A 17,845-nucleotide genomic window follows, 5' to 3' on the forward strand; every position below is an offset into this window, starting at 1 on the left:
CAACTGATTCACCTTCCACCTACTGCTATCCAAAACATAATAATCATTCACCTTCCCCTAAACATGCCTCAGGAAAAAATCCTATGGCCACACTCAAATTCTGGAAATACACTACTGCCACCGGGTTCACTTGTTTAATGCAACAAAAAGACATCCACACCACATAAATCCCCTACCTCCCACAAAATTCTTGTGAAACTTACCTTGTCCACCAAAGATTTAGCTTTCCTTGTTGAAAGTTATAAATGAAGGTCTCCTGACTTTCTCTATTCTACATCGCATCAACATCTCAAACTCCAACCAATGCCCCAGATGCAATGCTGAGCCAGACACAGCAGAGCACATGCTTATTCACTGCCCAATACCAGCAGCATCCTGGAACATCCTATCATCTCGTCTATCAACAAACCAAACCAACATAGCCTCACATATCACTATAACTAATCAAACAACCATCACCGAAATTCTACAAGACGCAAGGCATGCCCCCTTCATATCAGCTTGTTGTTTTCTCTTCTGGCAAATTTGGATGTCCAGAAATGATTTGGTTTTCAAACAACATCAAACAACCCAAGATAGCATCTTATGCATAAAGAAGTATGGAGCGAATCTACTTGAAAATTGGGAGAAGAAACGCAAATATACTCACAGGGACATTACTCAAAGTTTCTTCTCAGAAAACAACAAAATGAAGAAGAAAAAAAAAATCTACTTATAATGCACACATGTATTCATCATCTTCGAGCTCAGGCTTTGTTTACACGAATTTTTTGTCCTTCTAGTAACTGCAAGAAAAGTACATAAGCACATCAGGTAAAGTGGACTGAACAACACAACATACTGAAGTTAATTTCATTTAATGATCCAAATTAGGAAAAACTAAGACAGTAAGACCCAAGCGGTAACTTTTTGGATCCTTTCTTCATTGAAATGATAACGTTTTGTACTCGCACACACATATCCTTATTTCGTTTTCCAAAGTGATGTCATTAATTACTTGTTTCATTTGAGGCTTTTATTGTGCTAATGCATGGAGCATAAATCTGACCAAATATCTGTGTAATAACAGCATTTGAAGCATCCTAACAATTGAACTGAGGTAGTTAAATACTCACAGCATCATTAAATGATGAAATGGCAGTCTCAACATCCTCGTCTGATGAGAAGGAAACAAAGCCAAAACCACTGGACTTTGAAGTTCCAGGCACCGTGGAAACTTTAGCACTTAGGACTTGACCCTTCTCTGAGAAAAATTTGCTAAGAATATCAGAAGTCACTGTCTTTGCGAGATTACCCACGTAGACCTTGTATGGACTGTCAATAAATTTGGATTCTGCAGCTTGAAGGGGTGAATCCATAGTATCCAAAGGTTTCTCAGTTACGTTTACTTTAATTTGCCGCCCTCCAATTTCCTATTATTCATCACAAAAATTCAGATGGACACAATAATTTGTAAGATGATTCACACAAACCATCACAGTCTTTTCTATCCCATTCGCTAGTAAATAAGAAAAATCAAATCAATATTCCAATAATAACAAAATTGTTTTACTTACCGATTCATTCATCTTTTCAATAGCTGCAGCTACATCCTCTGATGTCTTCATAGTAACAAATGCAAACCGACGGCTCCTCTTAGAGTACTTATCATACATGACCTGTTACCAAAACCAACCCAGTTACAAAAAAGATGGAGTTTGGTCCTCTTGTCCATTCAATAAATTCAGAATCTTAGACATAATTTTAGTAATAAACTCCAAAAAATGGTATATCTAGAAAACTGGGAACTCAATTAGGTATTATCCATGAATCAAATCGTATATACATGAAATTCACTGCAACCTAATTCTAGTAAAAGCAGCAACTATCACCACATCCCTCCACATATACCTACTCTCTAACAACAGACATCAGCTTCATGTTCACTAAAATTTTAGTATCTGTAGGTATCTTCAATAGCAGACATGCAATAAATCACTATGGTTTGCACTTTGCACAGTTATTCAATCAAGTTTATCCATTCAAATGAACCTAATCAGTAATGTTAAAACCTTCCCCCAATTAAGGACAAATTATTTGAAATCGACCGATGCTAGCAGAATCCAAAGTTAAAACACTCGCAATGTAAAGCAAGACTGAGAAATTTATACCTCAACTTTCTCCACAGCTCCATGTTCGGCGAACAACTTTTCAAGTTCCTCGTTGTTGACAGTTCTAGGAATGTTACCAACATACAATTTTCTTGCAGATGGGGACGAACTATCTTGAGTCGATACATCTGTTTCTTCAGCAACGGCAGAAACCCTCAAGAGAGTTTCTCTGGGATTTAAGGAGATTGGTGTTGAGGAAAATCCACGAGAAATCGAAACAGAAACTACTCTAGGCTGATAAAATGAAGATTTTGACTGGATTTTAAATGATTTTGTAGGTTGTTGAAGTAAATTTGAAGCTAAAGAAATTGACGCCATTTCTACAGAATTTATGGTTCAGAGTGGAAAAATTCTAGGTTTCGAAGAAGTGGATGAGGGAGAAGGCAGGGGTTTTATCCATTTAGGTCGCAGTCCTATTTCACTTCTTTGCGCCGTGTGCGCATTATACCGCCTGCGCTTAGCGGGAAAAGGCACATGCTATTGGGTTTGGCTATTGATACTACACAGCAAAACATAATCAAAGTTAACTGTTTCACCACTAATATATAGACACGTGTTACTAATCATCTGCGGGACTACTTTTGACTGATTTTCCACAGGGAGAAGAGTCCACAATGCAGCAAAACAGCTGCACCCGTCTACAACTTTCTATTATAGGACAGATGTGTAATTTAAACTGTTGTTAAATTAGGCGATTTAGAGAAACTCTCTCCAAAATTTTACTCAAAACCCTAAGGAAATCCCGCCATAAATTTTAGGGTTCATAAAGTTATAATCATCAGCATCAGCTTCGTTGTGAATCTTTCATCTGTCTTCTCCGATTTTTCTTTACATTTTTGTAATTTGTGTTTATTTTTGTAAATTAGAGATCCAGGTAATGGATTCTTCTGGTAGTGAAAGTCCTCCAATTGAGGCAAAAAAAGGAAGTAAATCAAAAGCTCCAAAAAAAGCCAAGGAAAGTATTCTAAAGCAGAGTAAGTGTTTTTTGTTCCAGTGGATCAACACCTCTTTGTTTAAATTTGTTCATTTAATTCTATTTTTATTTTTATTTTGAGATTTGATTGGGTTGTGCATTTGATTTCTGCAGAATCTCCCGCGGAGTTTTTTGCTGAAAATAAGAACATTGCAGGATTTGATAATGTATGTTTAGTAAATGAGTTTGCTTTAATTGAATATCTTTGTTGAAACTTTATCACAATCATGCATGTGCAGAACTTCAGATGATAAAGATTTGATTTTTATTTGCGACCTGAACTATTTTGGTGTTTCAAATGCTTGTAATTTTCAGCCTGGGAAAAGTCTATACACAACTGTGAGAGAACTTGTTGAAAATTCACTTGATTCAGCGGAAGCCATTTCCGAGCTTCCTGTAATTGAAGTAACCATGTAAGTAAGAGCAACTTTATAATTCGACACTTTTTTGCATTCACGAATAGTGGTACATTATAATTTTGAGATGGATTTGTGGTGACAGTGAGGAGATTGGGAAAAGCAAGTTTAACTCTATGATTGGACTTGTTGACCGAGAACGCGTTGATGAAGCTTTATATGATGATTTCGAAAATGCTAAAGCCCGCGAGGTATGTCTAAAATGTGATTGTGATCATAGCGGGTCCTCCTTTGTTTATAAACCATCTTATGAACCATGCCTATAAGAGTGAATTGTTTGGATAGGGAAGGTTGTTTCTGATGAGAGTCCACCTGTGTTTTGAATCTTTTGATTCTTTTGTTTTATCAACTCTATCCCACTTGGTCAAGATACTGTTAGTGGTGCATGCTAACTTCATCTATTGGGAAATTACTTGTATTTTGGATTTTATAAATAATTCGTAATTGTTTCCCTGGAATGAATATATCTCCGAGATTGTTATGCCAAGTTTCATTTCTTTTTACCTCACTTTTATTGTAGAAACGCCTTGCCAAGGAAGCTCGAGACCAGGAAACCCAAGCGAAAAATATTGCCGCTGGGAAGAAGGTCAAAGAGCCTGCTCAAAAGGCCATGAAGGGACGGGGTGAGGCCTCATTTTTCAGGGTGACTTGCAAGGTGTGACTCGAAATCTTTCCCAAGTAATGGATCATTGTATCTATGAGCACTTTTGATTCTGATAACATTTACTATTTGTATTCTTATAGGTTATTCGTTGTCTGTATTTCGAAATTTAGATGATACAATGCAGTTTAACTTTTTTAATGGTGATGAGCTCCTTCAATGCAGGACAATGGAAAAGGAATGCCTCACGATGACATCCCCAATATGTTTGGAAGAGGTTTCTGATTGGCTTACTGTATCAATTTCCATTTGCGTATATTTGTGTAAAAGATTGCACTTCGTTTCTGTTTATGTGATTTATGGTAATTTAGTTTCTATACTTTTTGTATGCATACAGTTCTGTCGGGGACAAAATATGGCTTGAAACAGACCCGTGGAAAATTTGGACTTGGTGCGAAGATGGTAAGTCTTAGTTCCATTCTGTAGTATTTGACATAATCTTGCCGGCGCTTGTAGCTTGAAGTCTGTTCTCACCATTAATGCATGATAAGTTTGATGTTCGTATTGTTTAACTTCTGTTACTCCTCTTCTGACATTTATAGGGAATCATTTTTTCAGCTTATGCCTTTAGTTTATAAGGATTCTAGAGACTAGAATAGAGAAAATCGTACCTTTACTAAATTTTCAGTTGACATGTTAACAGTACCTCTTTCTTGGTAACATACTTACAATTTCTGGAGCTGCTTCAGACATTCTCAACAACGTCCGCGCAAGGGTGTAGCATTTGGGTCAACCTATTTAGTTTTACAGAATGATCAGGAATTTAATAGATCCACACCTGATGCAGGCTCTGATTTGGTCCAAAATGAGTACTGGACTTCCTATAGAGATCTCATCATCAATGAGGGGTCAAAGTTATACAACATTCTGCAGGCTGGATATTGATATTCATCGGTATGTGTGAAGGCTGTGTAGGATAATGTATAACTTCAGCACTATATCCTGTGCATTTGGTATTTAATTATTTGGTATTTTTTTAACCATTCAGAAACATCCCACATGTGCATTTACATGAGAAACGGGATGAAGAGCGGTGGCATGGAGCTAAAATTCAAGTTGTCATTGAGGGAAACTGGACGACATATCGTGTGAGTTCTTTGTTGCATGGACATTATCTATGTATCTGTCGGACCTTCAAGTCTAGCATCTCTACCGTGAACTTAGATACTCTTTTTTTTCTTCCAAATGGTAGGATATATTATTGCATTTGACTTGGATCTAAAACAATATGCATTATCATATGCAGTCAAAGATCCTACATTATATGCGTCAGATGGCTGTGATCACCCCATATGCCCAGTTTCTCTTTAAGTTCGTTTCAGATGTAGCAGAGTAAGTTTCTATCTTAAATATTTTTGTACTCCTATACATTTTTTTTTCTTCTTCTTTTTCTTTCCAATTTTAAGGAGAGATAGTACAATAATTGGTAATTAAGTCCTCAATTAGACGAGGCAGAACCGATTATGCTTCCTGTACCATATTATTTCAGACAGATCAATTGTTGCATAAATGTAAATTGCTGAAAGTAAAAGAGATAGTTCCTTCAGTACTCTGATAGGATTCTTTCTTTCGGTGCAGTAAAAATGTCGCTATAAGATTTGCACGAAGAACAGATGTAATGCCTCCAGTTCCTGTTGAGACAAAGCATCATCCGTCTGCGGTTGATTTACTACTCATCAAGCGACTTATCACGGAAACTTCAAAGCCGAACCTTTTGCAGTTTCTCCAGAATGAGTTTGTAAATATAGGCAAACCCTTTGCCGAGCGTTTAATTGGTAAGCTCTATTCAATATTTTTTCATTGCTCAATGCTGCTTGTCATAAAAAGTTATAACCTGTTTTCTATGGTGCCTTAAATGAAAAAACTTAAAGTTGGCAGAAACTTTGGGTGCCACTAGGATTTCAGATTTCTTTAATCCTCAGCGATAAAATGGCTGGTTTTCAGCAACTATAAGAAGTTTTCACCCTTGGGAGAAATGAGCAAATAGTGCGCGTCCTTTGAATTTTTGAAACTAAGCGAAATCCATTCTGTTTTGCAGGAGAAATGGGACCAGATTTTAGTCCTAAGACAGCAGTTAAATCTCTCACATCGCAACAAATTGTTCGGATCCATCAGTTGTTTCGTCAGGCAAAATTTGACGACCCCAGTGGAAATGTAAGGCCATACACTTAATTCTTGGTTTCTGTATTGTATTTATTCAATATTATTGAGAAGTTACTACACAATTAATTTCCAGTTACGTTTTTCTCTTCCTTTGTTTTCCATTTGGTTCTTCATACACGCTGTTACAACCTTGCATTCCAGTTCTTCACTTTTACTGTACCACTTTTGGTTATTTCAGTGTCTTAGTCCTGCTGGAGAGTACAACCTTCGCCTTGGTATCATTAAGGAGCTGCATCCTGACTTGGTTGCAACTTATTCAGGCAGGTTGTCTTTTATCTCTATTTTTCTGCAAATCTGTTTATATCTTGATTGATTGTCTAGATATAACGACGAGTTATTATTCAAACTATTGATGCTATGTTAGTTGTTGATGCGTAATGATTACATGATTCCCAAGTGTGATTGTTGTTTGGCTACTCTCTGGATACAGTCCTCAAGTTTTCGAAGGTCATCCATTCATTGTGGAAGCTGGTGTTAGCTTGGGTGGAAAAGATGTTAAGCAAGTAAGAAATATAAGTTTTCGATTGGGAACATAACTATGCTTTACACATACCTTTTTGGTGGTTGTTTGTGTTGCTATCACGAATAACATGTACAGACTTTTTGTCTGGCTGGTGCTGGATAAATTGTAGGGTCTGAATATTTTTCGGTTTGCAAACCGTATCCCACTCCTTTTTGAGCAAGGTGCTGATGTCGTCACAAGAACTGCCCAGAAGAGAATCAAGTGAGATTAATACTCTTTTTGTTGTCCCCTTTATCTTTCTTACGTGATAATAGTTACTTTCTCAGGGAAACAAAAAACTACAAGTGTATAACAGAAAACTCACTGCGTGTTATTGACCAGTTGGAACAACTACAAGATCAACCAGACACAAGATAAGATCGGGGTTTTTGTGAGCATAGTAAGCACTAAAATACCCTTCAAAGGCACTGGAAAGGAATATATTGGGGATGATATTAGTGAGATAGCATCAGCTGTCAAGGTGGGTGTTTTTATCTCATTTTTTTATCTCCTTTCTTTACTGCACTGTCATGAATGATATAAAGAAATTGAATTGATAAGCTGACAACAAAATTCCTTTCCAGGCTGCCATTCAGCAGTGCTGTATTCAGCTGAAATCCAAGATAGTAAAAAAAATTCAAGCTCGCGAGCAACAAGAGAGAAAGCGGAACTTAACAAGGTAAATCATATGTTGGAGCAGTTGCTGCAGAGTATTCAAATATTCTTTTGATATCAAATGTTGGGTACCGTGTAATGAGGTATCAACCTACCCAATGTTTGATCATGGTGATGAAGATGGTATCAAAATACGATCCCAAACCTACACAATGTTGGTAGTTTTGTTTTCTCTACCAGGCTTGTTGCTCTCCACCTGAAAATAAAATATTCGATCTGATTAGGTTGCAGTTATCCATTTCAGAAATCTTTCAAAGTCTAAACTATTCCATGTTTTTTCCTAGAGGTGTTTAAGAATCAGACGATTGATTTTACATCGAGGTTTAAACTTTTGATGGTAAACGTTGTTTGGTGGATCATACCATCTCTTGCTTCTTTATTTTGGGTTTATTTTCGTTGATGATCTGACTTACTCATCTGAATTGCTGCAATATTATTTCATCAATCTTTAGGTACATTCCTGATGTTACGGGTGCTATTTATGATGTTTTGAGACAAACTGCTCAAGCACATTCGTCAAAGAAGAAGCGCTATGATGAAGAGGATGCTGAAATCCTAAAGCAAGTGTCAGCTCGTTTGATTACAAAGCAGACGTTGCATGATAAACTTGCCAAACACGTTGAGCAGGTCAGCTCCCGATACCCCTCATGTTTGTTTAATCACTTCTGATGTCCAATTAAGTTCTCGGAAAATGAACGTCCAAAGATAATACGATTAGATGTTTTCGAAAATCTCACAAAATAGAACTAATGATCTAATGGCTAATGTGCAGGTGGATTACGAGATGGCAATGGACTACGCCACACAGAGTGGAGTGAGTGAAGAGCCCAGAGAAGCCATTTATATTCAGGCAGTGGGCGATACACAGAACTTCGTCGACCTATGTAGCCCTGTTTGTGTCTTCAGGCTATTCCAGTAAAGAGCCATGTATTTGTAAGCTGTTTTCTTCGTCAAACTCCCGATATCCAAGTTATCAGCCCCATAACAGTTATATATAAAGTTAAAAATTTAAGTTATGTTTCTTGCTTTGCATTCTATCTAAAGGATGTCAAGTGAGAGTTTTCAGAGGTGTTTATTATGTCTACTGTGACGATAACTTTATGTAGCTCAAAATTGTGTAGAACAGAAAGAACTGATATACGAAATTCATACTGAAATGTTCAGGCATGGTATTAGTGAAAATGTGGAAATATCCGAGGAACCCAGGTGAAAATATTATCGGTATGCCCGTACACATGTAAGAGTCAGTTTTGCGTGCTCTATCAAGAAGGTTTGGCATGTTGAAATGTAGCTGCATCGATCTATGGTCATACACAGCCCAGCAATCAACTTAATAACCAAAATGACGCTCCTGTGACTTGCAATCGAGCCTCATTGCGACATTTCTGACCTTGCCCGCCACAGGATTAAATGCCTAAAAATAAACATTGAACTCCCCAGAACAAATTTCCACTACACTGACATAACGAAATCAGATCTCAACGACTCCTCTCTCTCTCACTACACAATACTCCTGCAGCTAACACATCTGTGATTGCAGTGATGTGAGTTTTGAATAATATCTATCTGTGATTGCGAACTACTTAGCCCGTCATTTCCCCCATCAAATTGTTATCTCTTCCTGCATCTCTAACAATCTCAATTAGTCCTACATACCATTCTCGATTCAAATCAATTTAGTTTTCTGTTTCTGTATTTCTTGATTTTGATTTCATTTCTCCAAGTATATTTGTTTAAATCTATCCTCTTCTCTCTATGATGAAAAGCCGTACCGTCTCCTTAGTAGTTCACTTCCTCAATTTGATTACTAATTTTCGTTTGTTGCAGTTTTCAGTATGGCACAGCGTCCCCAAATTGCAGTTTTAGGTGCGGGTATATTTGTTCGAACTCAATATCTTCCTAGACTTTATGAGATCTCTGATATTATGATTCTCAAGACAATTTGGAGTCGAACTGAGGTAACTGGCTTTCACTTATGTTTTTATTTTTATTATTCTTTGTCTTTCTAGTAGTATGAATCAAATTTTTTAATAATTTATACCAATTGATCAATGTAGGAATCTGCAAAAGCTGCTGTTGACCTTGCTCGCCAGAGTTTCCCAGAAATAGAATGTAAATGGGGGGATGCTGGTCTTGAGGACATTATTAAAGATACTTCAATTTCTGGTGTTGCAGTTGTTCTTGCTGGACAAATTCAGGTACACCCATCAAACCACATTTTTAGATTGATTTACACTTTTCTCTTCTCATCGTTTTTGTTTGTCATGCAAATATTAGTCTTTAGTTCTGCTGAAAGTGTTGTGTATATTTTTGTTAAACGCTGCACTTCGCTTACTCAGTAACCATCGATAAAGTAGTTTGTGAAGATGATGAGTCCTCACCTTGGTCACCTTTGGCTCCCCTCCTTTGCTTACTAATGAAATTTGTAAGAGTGAAGATTTAAAATAATTTTGTTTGTGAAGGTAACAGTGATTTTTTTTGTACTTAGTATAGATTTGCCTAGATACTGCAATTTGCTACACTATATCTCGGCATCCAATATAGAACCTACAATTTTAGCTCCTGTTTTTTACTGAATCACGAAGTATACAAAAGAAATTAGACACAAGCTACCATAGGTCTAGGACAGGCCAACATTCGCCGTTTCAAGAAACCTTTCAGAAGCTTCTTGACGACAATGCACATTCCCCATTCTATGGCCAACTAAGGATTCTCAATTAACAGAAGGATATATTATATGCAGGTTGACATGTCATTGAGGATGCTAAAGGCAGGGAAGCATGTTTTCCAAGGTGAAGACTATGTTATGGCTGTATTGTCTTGTTTCATTCCGTATGTCATAGGTTGTGAGGGTTTTACTTATTTGTTACGTAGAAGATATAGTAGAAACACATCAGAACCGATGAAGTAAAATCAACTTCTCATACACAGACACCATTCTCAGGTTTCCATGATTCTGTATGTGTAATGTGTGAAGTACTAAATGTCTCTCTCTGTTTTTACCTCCTTGCGCCTGCATTTCCTGATTGATGTTGTGGATCTGAAGAGAAACCAGCTGCATCCTGTAAGTGATATCATACTTTATCATCAAAATAGATAATTTCTTAATGATTTTTCATTTTCTTTCTAAAAATGATATTACTCGAATTTGTGATAAGTTATATGCCCTTTTGAGTTATACAGCTGTTAGTGAGGCTGAGACTGCAATCTCACACTACAAATCTTTGGGTGCCAATTCTCTTTCTCATCGACCCATATGGGCTGTTGGGGAAAATTATCGGTTTGAGCCTGCTTTTGTGGAGGTATATCTGTGCACCTTGTTTCAGCTGTTGCTATTGCTGTTTGTTATGTTTGTTATGTATTTTTAGCCTTGCCTATCAAGATGATGATTACCGGATATTTACAGTGCAAGAACCTTCTGAAAGAAATTGGTGACATGATGAGCGTTCAAATAATGGTTGAGGGATCGATGAACAGTTCAAATCCTTACTTCTCAAGTTCTTGGAGGCGCAATTTTACAGTATGTGAGCTCCCTCTTTGTAAAATGTGTTACCTGATATCTCTTAACCTATTAAAATTTCGCTTACGAACTAGATAATCAGAACAGTGAAAAGCAGGTACAGGCATACTCCGCTTAAGTGATGAAAAAGTGAAAAAAAAATAAATGCGAAGATTCATGTCATTATTACAATTAAGCGAAGTTTCAGCATAATATTTAGTAGTATAAGCATCTTAGACAACGTCTCCATCAATGAAAAAAAGATATTCTGTTGCACATTCATTAGCATGGTCTTTGAGGCTCACTATGAGCTGTTATTGACCTCTTTTCTATGGTATACCATGTACAAGTACAAGTGACATACCTCAAGGGCACGGTTGAAGTCTCATCCCTTGGATGATTGGATTTAAGACAATTAGACTCGACCTCAACCTTCAGTTGGGAGCACAACAAAAAATTTCTTGTTGTTTTATGTAAGAGGTATTCAACCTCCGCTTTAGAATATAACTTTGCATGCTCTTTTTTTCAGGGTGGTTTCATTTTGGATATGGGAGTACACTACATTGCAGGATTAAGAATGGTAGGCTCCTGAATTTTCATGTACCCTGATCAGCCACCGTATCAGAAAAACATTATGTGTTTCCTTTGTGCGGTATTCTCATCTGTATTCCGTACCTTCACAAAAAACTAACCTTATTTTCATGTCACAACTTTTCACTAAATTGCTTTCTTGTCATGACTCCTAGCTTTACCGCAAAATTTAATTACACTTTCCACGGGATATATATGCATTGAATTATCAGCTGCTTTTTAGAGGATGATATGCTTATTATTTAGATCAAGCTGAGCTCTTCACTCATTACCATGTAGCCCTATATGCATCATATACTTTGCGCGTGCATGCACCTTCACTTGTTGGCACTAAAACTAAAAAGCAATTGCTTGAGTAGTAGTTGTGAGACTTTTTTTCTTCTGTTTTCACTAAACAGGTGGTTGGGTGTGAGGTAACCTCTGTGTCTGCTATAACGTCTCATGTGGATACAACTTTGCCTCCACCGGACAATATATCCTCTATTTTGTAAGTTTTTGAACCCAGAAAAAAATGTATCCTCATAAAATGTTTGTAACACTAGGCATGAAAGTTGGAATTTAATTTGTGTTTGGTGCCCAGTGAATTGGAAAACGGTTGCGCTGGGGTGTTTGTAATGGTCGTATCGTCAAGATCTCCCAAGGTATGTCCCCAATCGTCAAATCACCTCCATATTTATGCATCACTCTTATACTGAAGTGTTTCTCGTAGATATTCTGGAAAGTTGTCGGCACAAAAGGATCTCTGCAGGTTGAGCGTGGCAATAAAGATGGCAGACACGGTTACACGGTAAAATTTAAAATAGAAAAAGATAAAGATAAGAAAAGCAATTGTATTCTGTTTATTCCGTGTATGGAGGTGGATGGCGAATTCATACAGTAACGTACTTTGGCAAATTATATTGATAGTTTACAGATTGCGAGAACTCAGTTCCTTAAAATCAACTTTTTAGACCAATAACCTTTCTGTAATGTATTTCATTGCTTTTGCAGGTCTTGCATTACACAGTTGATGGACAATGCAAAAGCTCCTTTCACCCATTTAGCGGGGTTAATGAAGAATTAAAAGCTTTTGTGTACGATATTTCTCAGTCAACCCTCAAGGTACAAAAATAATAAAACTCCTTTTTCCAGCAAAATGTGATAATTTGCAGGATTTGAGGATTTTTTTCTTTGTGGTTTGGAATTTCATGTATGGAAGGGAAATAGACATCATCCATTGCTAAAAGACCAAGACTCGTTCCACTCTCAAAAAAAAAAAAAAAAAAAAAAAACCGTGCACCTGAATGAAAGTAAATTTTCTCGGTACTAAAATGCTTGTAGAAAATAAATTTATTCCTTTAATTTCCAAATTATTTAGTTATTTTGTACTGTATAAATTTTGATGTCTAGGAGTCCTTTCAAGTTAATAGTTATATAAAAAGACACACTCCATGAATTTTTGCAGGACGTGGGTGACCATGAAGCTGAGCCTCGCAGTTCTTATGTTGAAGGTGCAAGAGATATTGCAGTTCTTGAAGCAATGCTTGAATCCGGTATGAAGAAGGGAGCAAAAGTTAATGTGAGAAAGTTTTGAGTTAATAAAGTCTGGTCAAATTGCTGTTGGGCTAAGGAGCTGGATAATCTGTCGAGAAATTTGTAGGAAATATATAGAACAAAGAGTTGCTATGGAGCTGCTAAAAACAGTTTAATTGTTTAGCGATGGTAGGTTTTCTTACATTTATTCCATCAACCAAGAGTTGTGACGTGAATAATTAAGTGATTGAAGGTAAAATATATGATCTTTTCCATCAAAAAAAAAGGTAAAATATGGCTACAAGTGCATCAACATTATTTTGATCAACCAAGAGTTGCCTTACGTAATTAACTGATGGCAAAATATCCTAGTTTAATTGGGGGCCATAACTTTTAATTGGGGGTCATGGAATTTTGTTTGCCCCCAAATTTTTCAGGAGTGTAAAAATCGGAAGATGAATATACTATTTTATCCTTGATTTTTTTTTTTTCAAGTAACGATCCTCATTAACGACCCTTCACCGACATTAACGACAGTTTAGGGTCGTCATATACATCATGATCAAAACAATAACGACTCTAAACTGTCATACACTAACGACTCTTTTTAGAGATTAACGACAGTCTATAACGACATTTCTAAAACATTAACGACTGTTTAAGTCGTCAAATGCGTAACCAAAACAGTAACGACCCTTCCAAAGAGTCGTCAGGGAATTGATCATTTTTATGATGACCCAAAACTGTCGTACATTTCCGCCATTAATGAATCTTCGACAGTTTAGAGTCGTCACTTAAACAGTCTAAACATTAACGACTGTTGAGGGTCGTCAATGAAATTTTTTAATACGTTGACGATTTTTCATATTATCTGAGCAAAAAAAAGAAAAAAAAAAGAAAGAAAAAGGTTAGACTAAAAATTGCAGACAAAAAATCTGGAAAAAATAATAATTAAACTCTAATTAAGTAAGATTATTACTAATTAATTAAAATTATCACTAATTAATTAAATTTTAACTCTAATCATTTAGGAGCATTTTAACCATTTAAAAAATATTTTTATAAAAGGTGACCCAAATTAGGTTCTGGTGACCTTTTTTTCCTCTAGTGCATGGCCCCCAATTAATTCCGATGGTCCCCAATTAAACTAGACAAAATATGACTCATTATTATCCAGGTATAACATTGTCAGCAAACATCACGATCAAGGCAGCACACTGTTTAACTAAGCATTTCAGTTTACTACATTGTAATGTGAGTTGGAGATTAAGAGGTAAATTTTAGAATTCTATTATAGGGGCTTGAACCCTTAAGGATTTTTGGGGCTTAATATGCTTTGGCTAGCCAAAATATGGATAGGGGGAGATTTCAAGTGATTCAAAAGTCAGATTTACCCTTTCCTAATAAATCAATTTTAAAATCAAATCTTATATAATCAAAACCTATTCCTAATTCAAGCCCCAAAAATCAAAACCCTTTTATTTTCTCTCTTCTTCTCAAAAACACTCTCCAAAACCTAACAACATCTCCCTCTCTTCTCTATTGATTTCTGAAGCAGCTCAACGTGATTCGATTCTAAAGTTGACTATCAAAATGGCAGCAAGATCAAGAGTGACAAGATCCGGCCGATTGAATCCTGATTCTGAAACGGGACAAGTTATTGATGTTCCTTTTAATGAAGATGTGGTGAACCAATCTGTTCAGACACCTGTGAATCCTCCACAAATGACTCCTACTAGGTAAGAATCGAAAAACCCACTAGTTATTTTACCATTAGATTGAAAAAATAGGTACGATTGATGGTTTTAGGGTTTTCAGAAATTGTTTTCTGAAGCGTTTACGGCTGGGATATCATATCGTCCTGGCCGTAATGTATACCTAACGGTTGGGACATCAAGAACTCCCAGCCGTTATTGTCTCATACAGTTAGGAAAATTTGAGATCCCAACCGTGAAATACCTTTACGGATAGGACTTCCCCAGCCGTAAGTCGTCCTATGTTTGCAGAGTAAAATTGGGTGATGAGTGTTTCGGCTGAGAGTTTCCTCACCGTAATTAAATTTTCCTAACCGTTATTTATATTGTCCAGCCGATACTCTGTTTACGGTTAGGTTGTATCACACTTCCCGGATGCAATTGTGTCAAACGCATGGGTCGTCTGCATGTTTCTTAGCCGAGACTATGTTTATGGTTAGGAAGTCTCACTTTTCCCAGCCGATATTTTGTAAAACAGATGAGTCCTCTGTTGTTTCCTAACCGTAATTGAATCACTCCGTGTGGATTGATCCTATCTTCTGATATGTTTTTCATCATTTTTAGGAACCCCGACAAAGAGAAAGAACCCCAGGAACTACCAATGTGTGATATTGCTACGATGATGGTACGTAGGCTAAGTGTATGATTCTTTTTTTTGTATACGTTTCTCAAATTATGTACCATTATTAATTGAATGACGCGGAAATAGGTCAAGCGAGCTAAGTGGATTGCCAGGGGACTGATCCGTAACATTGAGGAGGTTTTATATTTAGATTGCGACCAACAAAAAACACTGCTTCTCAGGCTTCAGGAGTTACATAATCTAACGAAGGATGATCTCTATACTAACGACGGGGATGATTGGATGAGTGGTTCCCAAACTCCCCACAGTTCTTCATCATCTTCTGAGGATAATCCCAAGATTGTTGGTCGCAGTGGATGATTGCTTTATGTACTTGTTTAAGTCATTCCAGCTCTTCATTATGCAGTCTTACTTTTAGCATGTTTTAGGTTATGGATTTGGGTGATTTTGTTTGTTTTAAGTAATGGGATATTAATTTACCTTGAATGAATGGATACTAGTGTTTTGATTATTAATTTACCAGATTCTTGTTTAAGTATAACGAAGTGAAATTTTATACTCACAATCCAGGGAGAGTTACGGCTAATATTTATAGCCGAAATGGGATTAACGATTAGGTGTTTCAGCAGTAACGGAGTAAAATCTGATACTGACATTCCGGGAGAGTTACGACCGGGATTATCTGTCGTAAGTTGGATATATGGCTAGAATTACCAGCCGTAATTCTGTCAGTGCCCAGATAAACGGCTAGGATTCCTAGTCGTAAACTTGTTCACGACTTGATGTTTCAGCCGTAATTCTGCGAAAAGCTCACTTAGGTCATTACGGCTAGGTCGTTTCATCGTATAACCTGGCCGTAAGCACCTCTAAATAATCAATTTTTTTTTATCATATTATCATTGTAAACACATAATAAGAGTAAAATTAGATTGTTCATTTATCATGAGTGATTCAAAATACATAGGTTCACACCACATTGTTATCATATTATTATTTTAATCATCACCCTACAAAAAACATTGTTATCATATTATCACTAACCTTCAAAATACATAGGTTCACACCACATTTACTCATCATCGGAACTCATTAGTAGACAAGGGCCATCCCTCGAAATCTATAATGCATCCACAATTGAAATCTTTCCTCGAACCTATGACACCAACCCAATGGTATTTCGCCGTCACCACCGTCTCCCTTCCTTAATGGAGGTAATGTGCATCCATATTTCAATTGGAGGCCGATATAATATTTCATGTTCAAAAACCCCATGATGACTATCTTTGGTGATTCTTCTTCGTTAAAAATACGTCTTGTTGGTGCGTATGTAACACTATGTGAATATGAGATGGAATGAATAACACAATGGAATGAGTTGGCGAGTAGATAGCCACCTATTGGCATTCTCATCCAATATTCACTTGTCAATGTAGTGTTGCCCATTAAACGCCGTTCAAATGCTTTGAACTCCTTATTTAGCACCGCCTCCGTGTCATTTCTTTCGAATCTCATCATTGGCTTGTAGAAATCGGGGAAACCACGTAGTTCAAGCAAACACTTTTTCCTTACATAAGTAATTTGGTCGTCACCCCATTCTTTTGCCTCCTCAAAAGGTCCAAGTTGATCTACGAACACATGGTAACCACAATTTCCGTGACCCTCAACATCGTCGGTGGACTTGACGTACTCATGAATAAAATGTGGTAAAAAGTGCGTGTAACTTTTGTATATCGTGTAAGTAGGTCGGGTATAATTACCTTCCTCATCTATGAGGGGAGGGGTGATTTCATCGGACCTACATCCAAAAAAACCGTCTCTTTCTCACCACTAACAACTCTTTATGGGGTGACTTGCGATGGTTCGACCATCGGTGCTTTTCCTTTGACATCATTACCTCGGCTTCTCGCTAATTGCTTAATACCAACCACACCACCAACTTTTCTTTGGACACTACTTGCTTCTTTTGTTGTTGAACCTTGTTGAGATGGAATAACCAGATTTTTAATTTTGACTCCACTATCAAATTTTCTTTTTGAACTTTCTTGGGATGTAATAACCACCTTTTTCTTGGGGCCCTTCATTTCACTAGCTCGGCTTGGTCCGCCTTTTTCCATTTCCTTTCGTTTAACTTTGTACAACTCGTTCAACTTCTCAAAACCCGAAAGATCTCTTCGCATTGAAGGAGTCAATTGTGGACCCTCTTGAACCTTTCTCTTAGATTCTGCCCTTTCCCGTTTCTTTGTTATTTTGGTCGAAGGCCTACCCTTTCCCTGCCCCTTGTTAGGTTCTAAAATATCTTCTCTAGTGAATGGACGGTTGAATTTCCGCAATTCATACAACCAAAGTTGTCTTTGCGCCGGTAGTAA

At 37.0% G+C, this 17,845-nt stretch overlaps 3 protein-coding genes across 3 annotated transcripts; 2 read left to right on the forward strand and 1 right to left on the reverse strand.

The window, feature by feature from the left end:
* Positions 1-561: 561 nt before the first annotated feature.
* LOC113314381 (30S ribosomal protein 2, chloroplastic-like) lies at positions 562-2,529 on the reverse strand. Its single transcript, XM_026563177.1, has 4 exons — positions 2,151-2,529; positions 1,557-1,658; positions 1,116-1,412; positions 562-785 (listed from the first exon to the last, which is right to left on the reverse strand). Exons 1-4 carry the CDS (start codon positions 2,466-2,468, stop codon positions 747-749), a joined length of 756 nt encoding a protein of 251 aa, XP_026418962.1. The 5' UTR covers positions 2,469-2,529; the 3' UTR covers positions 562-746.
* Positions 2,530-2,838: 309 nt separating this feature from the next.
* LOC113309719 (DNA topoisomerase 6 subunit B-like) lies at positions 2,839-8,722 on the forward strand. The gene is made up of 19 exons (XM_026558231.1): positions 2,839-3,124; positions 3,238-3,290; positions 3,439-3,536; positions 3,625-3,730; positions 4,060-4,194; positions 4,366-4,417; positions 4,538-4,602; positions 4,988-5,094; positions 5,189-5,288; positions 5,447-5,532; positions 5,779-5,975; positions 6,239-6,354; positions 6,542-6,627; positions 6,794-6,866; positions 6,996-7,087; positions 7,208-7,346; positions 7,450-7,544; positions 7,993-8,167; positions 8,313-8,722. The coding sequence occupies exons 1-19, from the start codon at positions 3,028-3,030 to the stop codon at positions 8,457-8,459; spliced, it is 2,019 nt and encodes a 672-aa protein (XP_026414016.1). The 5' UTR covers positions 2,839-3,027; the 3' UTR covers positions 8,460-8,722.
* A 202-nt stretch (positions 8,723-8,924) lies between these two features.
* LOC113309720 (uncharacterized protein YMR315W-like) lies at positions 8,925-13,443 on the forward strand. The gene is made up of 13 exons (XM_026558232.1): positions 8,925-9,084; positions 9,368-9,498; positions 9,598-9,738; positions 10,284-10,332; positions 10,587-10,604; positions 10,724-10,842; positions 10,947-11,060; positions 11,569-11,619; positions 12,029-12,117; positions 12,211-12,271; positions 12,340-12,417; positions 12,621-12,731; positions 13,075-13,443. The coding sequence occupies exons 2-13, from the start codon at positions 9,376-9,378 to the stop codon at positions 13,201-13,203; spliced, it is 1,083 nt and encodes a 360-aa protein (XP_026414017.1). The 5' UTR covers positions 8,925-9,084; positions 9,368-9,375; the 3' UTR covers positions 13,204-13,443.
* The last annotated feature ends 4,402 nt before the right edge of the window (positions 13,444-17,845 follow it).

This window comes from Papaver somniferum, chromosome 9, assembly GCF_003573695.1.
Source record: "Papaver somniferum cultivar HN1 chromosome 9, ASM357369v1, whole genome shotgun sequence".
In the NCBI taxonomy this organism is placed as follows: Eukaryota; Viridiplantae; Streptophyta; class Magnoliopsida; order Ranunculales; family Papaveraceae; genus Papaver; species Papaver somniferum.

Coding starts and splice junctions, on each gene's coding strand:
- LOC113309720 (XM_026558232.1), top strand. CDS start 9,376: ATGGCACAGCGTCCCCAAATTGCAGTTTTAGGTGCGGGTATATTTGTT. Junction 9,499..9,597: donor CAATTTGGAGTCGAACTGAG/GTAACTGGCTTT, acceptor TGATCAATGTAG/GAATCTGCAAAAGCTGCTGT. Junction 9,739..10,283: donor TTCTTGCTGGACAAATTCAG/GTACACCCATCA, acceptor TATTATATGCAG/GTTGACATGTCATTGAGGAT.
- LOC113309719 (XM_026558231.1), top strand. CDS start 3,028: ATGGATTCTTCTGGTAGTGAAAGTCCTCCAATTGAGGCAAAAAAAGGA. Junction 4,418..4,537: donor CCCCAATATGTTTGGAAGAG/GTTTCTGATTGG, acceptor GTATGCATACAG/TTCTGTCGGGGACAAAATAT. Junction 6,628..6,793: donor GTTGCAACTTATTCAGGCAG/GTTGTCTTTTAT, acceptor CTCTGGATACAG/TCCTCAAGTTTTCGAAGGTC.
- LOC113314381 (XM_026563177.1), bottom strand. CDS start 2,468: ATGGCGTCAATTTCTTTAGCTTCAAATTTACTTCAACAACCTACAAAA. Junction 1,659..2,150: donor GAGCTGTGGAGAAAGTTGAG/GTATAAATTTCT, acceptor TTTTGGTAACAG/GTCATGTATGATAAGTACTC. Junction 1,413..1,556: donor TTGAAAAGATGAATGAATCG/GTAAGTAAAACA, acceptor GATGAATAATAG/GAAATTGGAGGGCGGCAAAT.